The following is a 13775-nucleotide window of genomic DNA, read 5'->3' as shown; positions in this document are numbered from 1 at the left end:
GCTGGTTTTCATGCACGTGGGAGCACCGGAAACCGGAAGAGCAGTTGCCCGTGCACTGGCCAGCTTGTTTTCATGCACGCATGCGCACATAGGGAAGATGATCTTCTGGTTCCTGGCATGCACATGCACATATGTCAACTGGCCTTCTGGTTTCTAGTGTGCATGCACATGTGAAGACCAGCTGGCTAATACACATGTGCACGCCAGAAACAGGAAGATTATCATCCTAGCGTAAGCATGTGCACAGGGCAGCTGCTCTTTTGGTTTTGTGCACGCACTTCCATTTCAGCACTTGGTGTTGAAAAGGTTCACCAACACCCGCCTAGGCAATGATCAGTATATATCTCCATCTAATGAGGAGGAATTAATCTGGAATCTGGAAATGAGAGGATTTTTCTGATAATAAGAATGACTGATTGATAGAACAACTTGGCTCCGTGTTGTTGGTGCTTTATCATTGGAGGCTTTCAATAAAAGATTGGACAAACATTTGTCCAGAATGGTATACGGGTCTAGGGTAGGGGTTGGACTATAAGACCTCCAAAGTTTATGATTCTAATCCATGAGATAATGGAAGAAGAAATATATTTTTAGCATTATATTCATACCAATTCTCATATAAGCAATTATAAATTCTTGTTTCCATAGCAGCAATCTCATGAGAACTATTACCATTTGAGTTATGAACAAATGCCAAGTCACCTACTCAAAATCTGTTCTAAGCAATCTCTGCTGGAGGCCTGAAATTAAGGGGAAAAAACCTAGAATAGCTGAATTGTTCTGAAATTCTGTATGTTCTGCATTGAATAAGTTGATCAGATCAAAGTGGATTTCAGAGAAGACTTATATCCACAAAGCTTTCTGTGCAGCTGAGTTTGATTATGTAAAAAGAATCTTTTTCTACTTTGATATAAACAGTCACTACCACCAAGGTACAGTATACAAGTATAAAAGTATACATGTATACAGGAAATGCCTACAAGATGAAATTCATTTTAGGATCAAATGTAATAATTTCTAAAACGTTTTCCAAAATGCTTCAGTTACAAAACGCTTTTCAAAACATCAATCATTTAAAAAGTGTGCCATTCCATTGATAAAAGTTAGATAACCTCTCAGACAAAAGTATTACTTACATAGATGAGCCCTGAGTAGTATCGCTCTTTTAGATTATGTAACACTGAGGCCTCATTCAAGCAGGTCAGTTCAGCCATGTCTTCCACTTTAGAGAATTTGGGTGGATTCATCTTTTGGATGTCGTCTTTGTTGATCTTCACTTTCTTCCCATTCTCAGCAAGCTCCACAAAAATTTCATCGCCAACCTCCTCCTTCAAACTAGCAGGCTCAAATCCATTCTTCTCTGATGGCACCCATACCAGCTTCTTGGCAGCCCAATCAGCTTGAGCAAGAGGATTGTTGATGAGATTTCTATCCACATATAGGTATTTGTCAACGTCTCTCTGAGCCATGGTTGTTTAAGGTAAGGGACCTGTTAAAATAATTGATTAATATAATTATGCATATACTACTACAATCCTTTCATACACTCATTCTGTAGCTATTGAATTGCTAATATTTATATGTTTGGACATCTCATCTTACATACAAAGAAAAAAAAACAGTTAATGTAAGGAAATAGAATCCACAATCATTTTGGTTTAAATAATAGAAACAAGATCACTTAATATAAGGAAATAGTATCCATAAATAATTAGAGTTCTAATGTGCTATTCTGATCAAAGCATTCATGTAATCCAAAACTACTGGTCAAAAGGTGAAAACAGTCATATACTGTCTCCACAATGTGATTTTTCACAAAGCTTATGGAAGTCAAACATTAGGAAGACCAAGTTAACAGTTCTAATGTTTAATAACATAACAGTAATACGATCATATTCTAAATAATATGATTAAACTAAGGCAAGACTTGCTTGATCCTATAAATAAGAAAAATATATTTCTTTTATACTTTTTGATGCAGTTTAATCCAGTAAAAACTCACTCATTTTAATTACTAAGATTGCAATTTAATATGGAAACATTTATTATTAGCTATGAAATGAGAGATTGTGTTTTCTACTGGAAATCAGATTAGACACAATTTATACAAGAATAAATTAGGGGATACAATCAATTATTGCAAGATGAAGTAAGTTTGCATATACAGTCAAAAAAGACTTTCTAATAAGTTTACTTAACAATTCTACATGACAGGCCCGATAATTCTGTCCTAGAAACAGGTCATGATAGGCAAAAGAGGTTAATAACTATTGGCCCTTCTTTTGTATGAAGACTGAAACTTAGAATGTCAGAAGGGCAAATGGTAGAGGGGCAAATAAATGGTAGAACGTATAAATTATCAAATGAAAATTTAAAAACATTATCTATCCCTGAAACACACAGGGGAAGGATCTAATAATTCTGAATAAAGGTAGCCTGCTATTATTTATTTATTAAACATATTTCTATGTTATTATTGTCAAAGCAACTGTTGGCAGATTACATAAAAGCATAAGAAGGGATGGAGAAAGAGGTAAGAAATTATCAAAGTGTCTGGACCATAAAGTCTATTTCAAATACATCATTTATGCATAAGTGAAATCACATAAAAACATAGCAATTATAAACCTATACATCTGAAAAATTATGCAGTCGAGTTTCCCGCATTTGGGGAAATTGCAGGGGTCAGCACACCCAGAGTGCAACGGATGAGCCTCACCCTGGGAAACCCTCCTGACTATAGGCAATGGGATTGATTTAAGAAATGTGTGTGATAAAGAAAGAAGAGATAGGATCAACAGTGCATAGATGATGGATGATAAATGAGTGGACTGAATAGTATAACTATGAGAGACCAGTATGGAAGAAGATTGAAGTGGCAGAACAGAGTCACAAATAAATATTTGAAGGAAGACTAAAGGAGTTGAGAGGAAAGTGAAGATAAGGAAAGTTTTAGTGGAATATTGTTGAGATTATAAATATTTTTTTTAAAAAAAACAGAAGTCAATGTATGAATCATTATTTTGGATGTAGTGTGGAATCATGGATGAGCTTCAGGGAGAGAAAGGTATAGAGAAGTACAGCGAAGTTCTACATATACATTTTTCCGCTTATCTCATGTCTTTAATTTCTTGTGTTTATAGAGCAATGTTTATGTTGAATATCTAAATCTTTTTCAACCAGGCAGCAAAAGAACAGGAAAGGTTGCCCTCGATGCTGTGACATTCTGGTTAGGAACTGCCAGGCTCGCCTTTGTGAGAGGCAGGAAGTCCACCCCTGGTCCACCCCAGAGTTGCCAACTGGAGCTGGGAACAATCAAATCAAGAATGAAGACCCTGACTCCAGAATAGCTAGCTACCCCCACTACTGATAGCTCATCCCTCTCAGATGATATGGTCGTAGAAGCATGACCTCTGCTTTCTCACATATCTTGTATAGCATCCTATGGCAACGCTGTTCATCCACGCTGCTTGACCCAGAGGCCTTTGACGAGGCAGTGTCCTTAGAGTGGCACTCGGTTTCATCAGCTCTAGGTCAGCCCTTATGACCCTTTGTAGAGCAAGAGGTGGCTTGTTTGTTTGTGTTTGTTTAGTTATTTAGTTAGTTAGTTTATATGCCGCCCCTCTCTGAAGACTCGTGGCAGCTCACAACACATAAAAACCAGTATACATCAAGATAAAAATAAGTTACAATTAGGAGAAACTAAAAAGCCTATTAACGTGCACACATCTCATTCAGCAAACTTACTATATATTCAGAGTCTAATGACCCAAAGCTTGGTGGCATAAGTGAATCTTTAAACTCTTACGGAAGGCGGGGAGGGTGGGCGCAACACAAATCTCTGGGGGGAGTTGACTCCAGAGGGCCGGGCTCCCTACAGAGAAGGCTCTTCCCCCAGGTCCCGCCAAGTGACATTGTCTAGTTGACGGGACTTGGAGAAGGCTGACTCTGTGGGACCTAACCGGTCGCTGGGATTTCATTCATTCATAGTGATTTTGAAGCCCTGGAAGCCATGTCTAAAGATGACCTAATGGGATACTGCCAATTGCCTGAAGCAGTTTCACATGCACTGGGACCAGACAATACGTAAATCAAAGGAGTTCTTGCTAGAAGCAAGAGCAATGACCCAATGATCTGGTATCTCCCAGGTATTAGAAAGGAGTCATGCCGTGGTGGGGCACGGCTGCATGTGCAAGTGGCGGAGTAAATTGTCCAGCCGTACCCTGGTGGAGCTTGGCCTATCTGGCCACGCCCTTGTGGGGTGTGGCCCTGCGGTTCACTATTGCCATGCCATGGTAAGGCACGGCAGGGTGTTGACCCTGGAGCGCAAACGTTCCACTAGAATAGTCAGCAGATGGCAGATCATTGGGCTGTATAGAGGATTATGATTTCTGCAGTGAATGGCAATCGTTCCCCTTAAGAACAAGGGCGGAATCAACTCTCATAAGGCAGCTGGGAGTGTTTGGCAGAAAGGTGGTTAACTTTAAAGACAGCAATGTTCAATCTTGGGCATGTAAAGTGGCCACGAGTGACTCAAAATTACTGCTGCAGCCGCCAATAGGTACAGTCTCTGCAGTCCCTGTCACAAACTGTCATCAACAAGTCCTTGATCACCCTGGAGCTACAATGCTACCGCAGCGACAATCTTTGCTGCAATTAATGTTAAAGGTTTGCTTTGCCTTCGATTACTGCGATGGGCGGATTGCGACCTTTGCCGCTGAAAATGGCCTCCGCGATGTCCAACTATCAGCTGGGCAGATTGAAGGCGGTTTGTGCAAGCGAGTGACAGTTCGGATTGAAACTCCGATCCAAGCAAGAGCAATGATCCCATTCAGCTGACCGCCTCTAATCAACAGTCCGACAATAAATTGATCGGCTAGCCACGTTCCCAACTGATAGGAGAAAAGTCGTAGCTCGGCTGCAATTATTATTTATTATTATTATTAGATTTGTATGCCGCCCCTCTCCATAGACTCGGGGCGGCTCACAACAGTGATAAAAACAATACATGGTAACAAATCTAATAATTAAAATCTAGAATAACAGTTTTACATTAAAAAGTCTAAAAAGAAAAAAAAACCCAATAGATAAAATACATGCACACAGTCATATCATGCACAAAATTACATAGGCAAGGGGGGATGTCTCAGTTCCCCCAAGCCTGACGACAGAGGTGGGTTTTAAGGAGTTTACAAAAGGCAAGGAGGGTGGGGGCAGTCCTAATCTCTGGGGGGAGTTGATTCCAGAGGGTCGGAGCCACCACAGAGAAGGCTCTTCCCCTGGGTCTCGCCAGACGACATTGTTTAGTTGACGGGACCCGGAGAAGACCAACTCTGTGGGACCTAACTGGCTGCTGGGATTCGTGCGGCAGAAGGCGGTCTAATGTAAGTCCTAGAGCCAGCAAATTCAATCTCTGGTATTATTAAGACGAGACACTCACAAAAATATAAGAAGGAAAAACCTCACCATGATATAGCAACTAAATTTCATCAGCTCACAGGAGAAGGAATGGCACAACAGTCCTTGATGTGCGACTGAGTGAAAAAGCTGTCAAGCAAAGCAACAAGGATGGCACCTAAACAGCTTTGACAGACGCAGTCCAATCAGAGAGCAGATGGATTTAACCCATTCCTGGATGCTATATCCATTATGAGAGAACTCTTTCTACTTTTTTTGCCATATTGAGCCTGAAGTTTCCAAAAAACGAATGCTTCCAGCTGAATTTGTTTACTTTCAATTTCAACATATTCTGAAAATCCTAACTGATAAGCCTGAATTATTTTGTCTATTTTTTTTCAACATTTCTGCTTAGAAGACTTCTGGTGTGTTTTAATCATTCCTCGTGCCATTCAGAAGAGGATATCCTTGGAGAAACAAATTATCCTCACCCTTTCCACTGCTTTAACTTGTTATTTGAAACAGCAAGGACACTTTGGCCTTGAAAGAGGGCAGTTGGCAGGCCAATCTCTTTCACCTTATGACTGTACCATATAAAGGCCAACGGTAAAAGAAGACTAATGGCACTCAGTACCAGATTAATATTAAATAAAATAAAATAAAAATACATTTCAAAACCAAACAATTAATTCCATACAACAAAGGGAAAGTAAACTCAGAAATCCAACAATCCAGTAAGTATATTTTATGATTAATATACTTTAAAAGGTTGAAACTAAATTAATATGACATATACTATTTAACAGTGCAAAAGCAACTAAGTTGTTTATGAAAATAACTGAAATAAAATTAGTCTGAAATAAAAGCTTGCAAATATTTCAGTTATGTAATATTATAGCAATAAATAGTAAAGTCATATTTCAATCTTGCCAGAAAAGAAGTTAAGTGGTAAATAAATCTTGAGGTTTTATCTCTATAAGATGTATGCAGTAGTAATGCATGTAGTAGAGCAGAGTGTCAAACTCAATTTCATTGAGAGCCGCATCAAGATTGTGATCTCAGGGGGCTGGGACGGGTGTGACCAGGATAGGTGTGGTCAATTCAATGTCACTCGTGTAGGGGGCACCTGTGGTGGCCCAAAGGCTCTGAAATGAAAAAAGGCTCCTGGGCTCAGTTTTCAGCTGTGATGACCTCCTGCAATCCTCTGCAAGAGAAAATGGAGCTCAGGAGGGCTGTGGGACCTCTCATGAGTTCCAATTTTGGCTCTGATGACCTCCTGCAACCCTCTGCCAGAGAAAACAGAGCTTGGGAGGGCCGCACATGGTCCCCCAAGCTCCATTTTTCTAGCAGAGGCACAACGGGCCTATCCTTTGCTGTTTCCAGGGTGGCCCGTGGGCTTTGAGTTTGACACCCCTGTAGTAGTTTATTGGTTTGTTTATTTATTTATTTATTTATTAGATTTGTATGCTGACCCTCTCCATAGACTCGGGGCAGCTAACAAGAATAATAAAAACAGCATATAAAAAATCTAATATTTAAATTACTAAAAACCCTTATTAAAAACCAAACATACACACAAACATACCATGCATAAATTGTATGGGCCTAGGGGGAAGGTACAGTAGTCCCTCACTATACCGCGCTTCACCTACTGCGGCTTTACTTCATCGCGGGTTTTCAAGAAATATTAATGAGAAAAATCATTCACGGATCTTCGCTGGTTCGCGGGTTTCTGAGGAAGTCGATTGGCAGATTTAAACAGCCCGCCGAACTCGATCGGCAGGTTTTTCAAAAAAAAATACAGTACTGTATATCTAAAATTGTAAATACTGTATTTACTGTATCTAAAATAAATACTGTGTGGGAAGGGTTTATAAACACTTAAAACAATGAAAACTTACCAAACAATTACAATATAAATACTTAAATAAGTACTATCAGTCGATAAATTCCCCATCGCGGATTTCACCTATCGCGGCCGGGTCTGGAACGTAACACCAGTGATAGGTGAGGGACTACTGTATATCTCAATTCCCCCATGCCTGACGACAGAGGTGGGTTTTAAGGAGCTTACGAAAGGCGAGGAGGGTGGGGGCAATTCTGATCTCTGGGGGGAGTTGGTTCCAGAGGGCCGGGGCCACCACAGAGAAGGCTCTTCCCCTGGGCCCCGCCAAACGACATTGTTTTGTTGACGGGACCCGGAGAAGGCCCACTCTGTGGAACCTAACTGGTCGCTGGGATTCATGCGGCAGAAGGCGGTCCCTGAGATATTCTGGTCCGATGCCAATATAATGTGCCTCTGAAATTCGTAGTGGTAAAGGCAGCCACCTCGCTTTATTGAGAGCTGCAGAGAGCACTGCTAAATAGCGGATCATGACAGCAGAGACTAGAAAATTCTGTATTTCTCCAACGATGACATCAAAGAGTTTTCTTCACAACAGTCAATCCGAACTTAACTAGCCCAGGAGAGGTTTCCAGAGTGTCCTTAGAGCTCGGACTGAGTTGAAGAATTGGGGACTGTTGACAGGGAGGTGGTCCTCAGAAATTCAACTCAGTCATAGAGTTAGAGGACTAGAGGTACCCATTCTGAACTCTCCTGTGGATGCCATGGAGAATGCACAATTCACATGCAAAATGCCCATATGATCTTTCATCCAAAGAAGTACCAGGAAACCCAAAAATATTTTTGGATTATTATTATCCATTTCTTTCTTTTTTTTTAGTTTTTACTTTTTACAAATGTAAGATGTAACTCCAGATTATTTGGAGTTGAGTAACCTCAAAATTGTATTAAATAAAAATAGTCATTTTGGTCTAGTGCACTGATGGCAAACCTATGTCACGGGTGCCACAGGTGGCACGCGGAGCCATATCTGCTGCCACGCGTGCCATTGCCCTAGCTCAGCTCCAATGTGCATGTGTGTCTTGGCCAGCTGATTTTTGGCTCATGCAGAGGCTCTGGGAGGGGTTTTAACTCTCCCCTGGCTCCCAGGGAAGTCTTTGGAGCCTGGGGAGGGAGAAACACAAGCCTCTTGGGCCCACCAGAAGTTGGGAAACAGGCTGCTTCTGGCCACCAGAGGGCCTTTGGGGGGCTAGGGAAGTTGTTTTCGCCCTCCCCAGGCATTGAATTACGGGTGTGGGCACTTGTGCATGCATGATAGCATGCACTCACGCTTTTTCGGCACCCAAGGGGAAAAAAGTTCACCATCACTGGTCCAGTGGTTAAGGCATCAGCCTAGACCATGACTTCTAGTCTCACTTTAGGCAGGAAAGCTAGTTGGGTGACTCTCAACCTAAATCACCTCACGGTTTTGCTATTGAGAAAATATGGGGAGGAAGGTGTAATTTTTGTTGCTTTATTGGTAAAAATAATAAAAGTGGGACACAAATAAATAAATAAAATACAAGACTAGACTGTAAGACAAATAGCTTCACTTAATCAGCAGAATCCTAAAATCCTCAAATGAAAAGCCATTTAATAAGCACCTTATCAAATTATCAAATTATCATAAAGAACACACACAATCAATACTAAAGTAATCTCAGAAAGAGCCAGTTTGGTGTAATAGTGTTAAGACACCAGACCAGAAACCAGGAGACAGCCTTCTAGTCCTGCCTGAGGCATGAAAGCCGGCTGGGTGAGTTTGGGCCAGTTACTCTCTGCCCATAAGGTATACTCAAGCAACAAGCCAGTTAATCAATTCAATGGATCAACACTAGGTTGATTCAACAAAAGATCTTGTACTTGCAGGAAAATGCTAGGAAACTAATCACAGCAGTGATTGCCCCATAAAATGCTCAAATCGTACTTAGTTGGGGTAATACTTTTATTTATTTTACTACAAGCAGTCCTCAACCTATTAAGGGTATGCAGGAAGGACCTTGGGAGAAGAGGCTAGAGATACTGCCTACAGAACAGTCAGATAAGAGAGGGCATAGCCTACAGCAGGAATCTGAGTAGACCAAGAGGATTAGAAGAGATATGCGCTGCTCAAGGAGACTGTGGGAGATGTGTAGTTTCTGATTTGCAAGATTTTGTTAATGTAGCTTTTCAACAAAATACAACCAAGTAATCTGGACATATTTCCTGTCTCGTTTACCTGGGAATATTGACAATATACAACCATTCATTCATCATAAACAAGTTATAATAACCTAATAACTGATGAATGACTCTAATAAATAAATAAATAAATAAATAAATAAATAAATAAATAAATAAATAAATAAATAAATAAATAAATAAATAAATAAATAAATAAATAAATAAATAAATAAATAAATAAATAAATAAAATGCCTCCACAATCACCTGATTGCCATTTGCAACTTTCCATGACGGATTCCCTAGAACCAGGAAGACTGCAGGTCATTAGTTTATGTTTTCCTTACCTGTGCACCCTACTGCAGCCTGTCTGTGCTCACTTCTTATACCAGCCACTTTCTGTGTCACACTTGTATCAGGCACTGCCACTTTCCAGAACACCCTTCCTGACTTAGCCTTACCCTTGTACAGTGGTTCCTCTACTTATGAACTTAATTTGTTCTGTGACCAGGTTCTTAAGTAGAAAAGTTTGTAAGAAGAAGCAATTTTTCCCATAGGAATCAATGTAAAAGCAAATAATGTGTGCGATTCGGGAAACCACAAGGAAAGTCGAGGCTCTGTTTCCTCCCAGGAGATTCCTAGAGAGGCCGCACGGAGGCTTCTCCCCACCTTTTCAGGCCCTGTTTCATCCCAGAGATTCCTAGAGAGGCCCCACGGAGGCTTCTCCCCACCTTTTCCGGCCCTGTTTCATCCCAGAGATTCCTAGAGAGGCCCCATGGAGGCTTCTCCCCACCTTTTCCGGCCCTGTTTCATCCCAGAGATTCCTAGAGAAGCCCCACGGAGACGTCTCCCTGTCTTTTCCGGTTACAGTTTTGGAGGCTCGGGTTTGTAAGTGGAAAATGGTTCCTGAGAAGAGGCAAAAAAATATTGAACACCCGGTTCTTATCTAGAAAACTTTGTAAGTAGAGGTGTTTGTAGGGAGAGGTACCAATGTACACCCTTCGCATCACTTCACTCTCTTCCTCATCCAGCAGCAGCCACTTTCTATTTGCCAGCCTCAGAATAACTTTGGTAGTAGGACACACATATATACATATTTATTTATGCAAAAATCTTTCCTTTTTAAACAGCCAAGCTCTACTTTAGAGCAAGAGTCTCCATTTAAGGGGGAAACACAAGGCAACAGCAATTTACATTGACCTTAGATTACAAGTAAGTAAAGCATCTATTTATTAATTGACTACAGCTGTTTACAGGAGATAATGTAGGATTGTTATGTCTAGGGGATCTCCTGTAGCATTCAAGTACTCCTCTTCCTTCTGAATGTATACAGCATAGTTTATATGCACTTTCTATTCCAAGACCCTTCTGCGAGACAATTCCATTTTGGCATAATTCATCTCATTAAAAAATATTTACCAATTGAATACAACAGGTATTTGATGAAGGGCTGTCTGCCCCTCTGTGCATCCCACATAGGGGGAAAAACAATTACATGAGCTACAGGAAGATAAATTCTTTTATTTTTTATTTATTAGATTTGTATGCCGCCCCTCTCCGAGGACTTTAAATATGGAATAGGGAGTTAAATATAAATTTAATGAATAAAACTTAAACTCCTTAATAGCATGTATGAATGCCAAAAAATCCAATTTAAGAATTAAAGGGAGCTTCAAGATCCTCTCAGATTCAGGATGTTGTAACATAATTGATTTGATATGCAAATGATCTCTATTCTTATTTTTTAGACATACGTATCCCATAAGCAACATTTAATATGACAGTAATAGTCCAGTCTTCATGAAGTCCTACAAAGAAATGAATTTAAGAATTCACTGAAAATAATTATGTAGGGACAAACTATACTGCTCAAAAAAATAAAGAGAACACTCAAATAACACATCCTAGATCTGAATGAAAGAAATATTCTCATTGAATACTTTGTTCTGTACAAAGTTGAATGTGCACAACAGCATGTGAATTTGATTGTCAATCAGTGTTGCTTCCTAAGTGAACAGTTTCATTTCATAGAAGTCTGATTTACTTGGAGTTATATTGTGTTAAGTGTTCCCTTTATTTATTTATTTTAGCAGTGTATTTTTACCACACTATATTATTGTCCCAAGCTAACTTTCTCATTAGTGATTATAATGTAAAATAAGGAAGAAGTACCCAGGGAAAAAAGGTTCAGATTACATGAATGGGTACAAGAATGGTCCATCATAAAAGCCAGCACACAAACATTGGGAGAACGGGTGTGTGTGATAATTTGAATTAAAATTGCACTACCAAAGTTCATAAAGATGAGACCTGAACATAGAATTTCTACTTCATCCATTTCATTGTGTCACACACCCACACTGTTCTATCATGGATCCATGCACTGCAGCACTTGTACTTCTGTGTTCCAGACTATTTTAAGAAAGCCTGGTTAAAAATATATATTTCCCAGAAGTCTGAAATTTGGCACTTCCAAGACGTATTTCAGAGAAGCCAAAAACCAAATATGACCTCAGGGCTATAGGAATAATGAGAAAGTAAAATAGTTTCATTGGCGAATCCTAAAATCTCATTTACCTATATAGCAGAGTTATCAGAGAAACAATGCAGGTTATTTATCTATCTTGTTAAAAGTATTTGTATTATCTTACTGGACTCCTGGTTGTTTAATGGGAGGTTAAAAAAAAGAGTGAATAACTGGGGAACAGGTAGTGGTTATATGGTATGACAATGTTCCCCAAACCTTTTGGCACCAGGGACTGGTTTCATGGAAGACACTTTTTCCATGGACCAGGAAGGAGGAGAACGCAACTTAAATCTGGTGCATGCACAGTTTTGCTCGCCTGTTGCTACCTCCAGTTGTTCAGCCTGGTTTTTCAACAGGCCGCAGACCAGTACCAGTCTGCAGCCCAGGGGTTGGGGACCCATGCAATCTGAAACTACGGCAGGACCAGGGAAACCTGGTTCTAATCCACCACCCACCCCGCTACAAAATTCACTAAATGATTGTAGGCCAGTCATCTTCTCTCAGCCCAGTTTATCTCAAAAGATTATGGCTAGGGGGGAGGAGAAGGAGGAAAGCAGTGTATATTACCTTGAATATAAAGCTATTACAAATACGGTAATTATATATTGGGATTTTGCTATTGTTTGATAAGGATGAGATAGTAAATTTGCCATAAGCAGCAAAGTGTCTAACAGGAAAGTATATCTATACTACAATGATTAGAGTGTATTAAATGAATTTATGAAACTAATGTTACTTGAGAGTTTTCCTGGTGAAGAATCATTTTGTTTGCAAAACATACAGAATACCATATGCAATCTGCTGGAAAAAGATACATTTTTTTTTCCTTGTTAACACTTAAAAACTTTCAAGGAAACATTATGTGATAGGTTGGAAGATTGAAATAATCCACCCTAAAAATATAAACTAGTTTATTTTTTCAAACCAACATGAAGTCATTCTGAATTTTGTGCAACGTGTAACTAAAAATTCTTTATTTGCTTTTAGTTTGTTCTGCCAATGAAACTATACTTCTTTCCCTAAGTACAAAAACAAAACCATACATCAACAAAAAGTAGTAAATTGTAACTAACAAATGCTGTCAAATTAATAAGGACTATGCAGACTAAGTGAAAACTATTGGGTGAAATAGACTCTGATTGTGAAAACTGATACGTGACTATACAGCCTGATTTATTGGCTATTCACATCTTAAAAGCATCAAAGAACAATTTGCTCACTGCCAGAGATGCAAGATTATAGTGATCGGCCAGCAGTACTCATTTTAAAAAATCCATACTACCATAAAAGAAGTGTAATGTATAAGTTCCTAGTACTAAGTTAGTCATTAACAGAGATGACCAGTACAGCAATAAACTCCTTGACTTTTCAAATTATGAAACAAGAATCAATTAGATTACTAATATCCTGTTAGTAATGATGCAAAGCAAAAGTGACCCTAAGGCAAGACTACAGCAGACAAAATTGAACAAGTGGGAAAACCCATTTTCTAAGAGGCAGAAGATCACTGTGCACTATAATCCACAATATATTAATATTTAAATGTTGTCTTCGAATACAGACATGTAATTAACCCATCTTCTTTCTCTACATGTAAAGATAGCAAATAAATAATTCCCTACTGTTAATCTGTTAAAACAGTTTTTTACTACACAATCGTACAGAAATAGAGATAATAGAGAACATTTAGTCTAATGGTTAAGACACCAGGTTAGAAACCAGGAGACTAAATTCTAAACCTACTTTAGGCATGAAAGCCAGCTAGGTGACCTTTAGCTAGTCATTTTCTCTCTCTCTCAATGCTATT

The 13775-nt window shown here is 39.4% G+C and overlaps 1 protein-coding gene across 7 annotated transcripts in view; it reads right to left on the bottom strand.

Annotated features, from left to right (window-relative positions):
• MYH9 (myosin heavy chain 9) overlaps positions 1–13775 on the bottom strand; it is an 80508-nt gene that overhangs the window by 54353 nt on the left and 12380 nt on the right. For all 7 annotated transcript variants that reach the window (XM_070756202.1, XM_070756205.1, XM_070756201.1 and 4 more), the window contains exon 2: positions 1137–1489. In XM_070756202.1, coding sequence (XP_070612303.1) covers positions 1137–1469 — 333 coding nt within the window. In that variant the 5' untranslated portion in view covers positions 1470–1489. The remainder of the gene's footprint in view (positions 1–1136; positions 1490–13775) is intronic.

The sequence above is a fragment of the Erythrolamprus reginae genome, chromosome 6 (genome assembly GCF_031021105.1).
Source record: "Erythrolamprus reginae isolate rEryReg1 chromosome 6, rEryReg1.hap1, whole genome shotgun sequence".
Lineage (NCBI taxonomy): Eukaryota > Metazoa > Chordata > Lepidosauria > Squamata > Dipsadidae > Erythrolamprus > Erythrolamprus reginae.
Note: the sequence above shows the minus strand (reverse complement) of the source record. Positions and strands in the feature narration are given on the sequence as shown.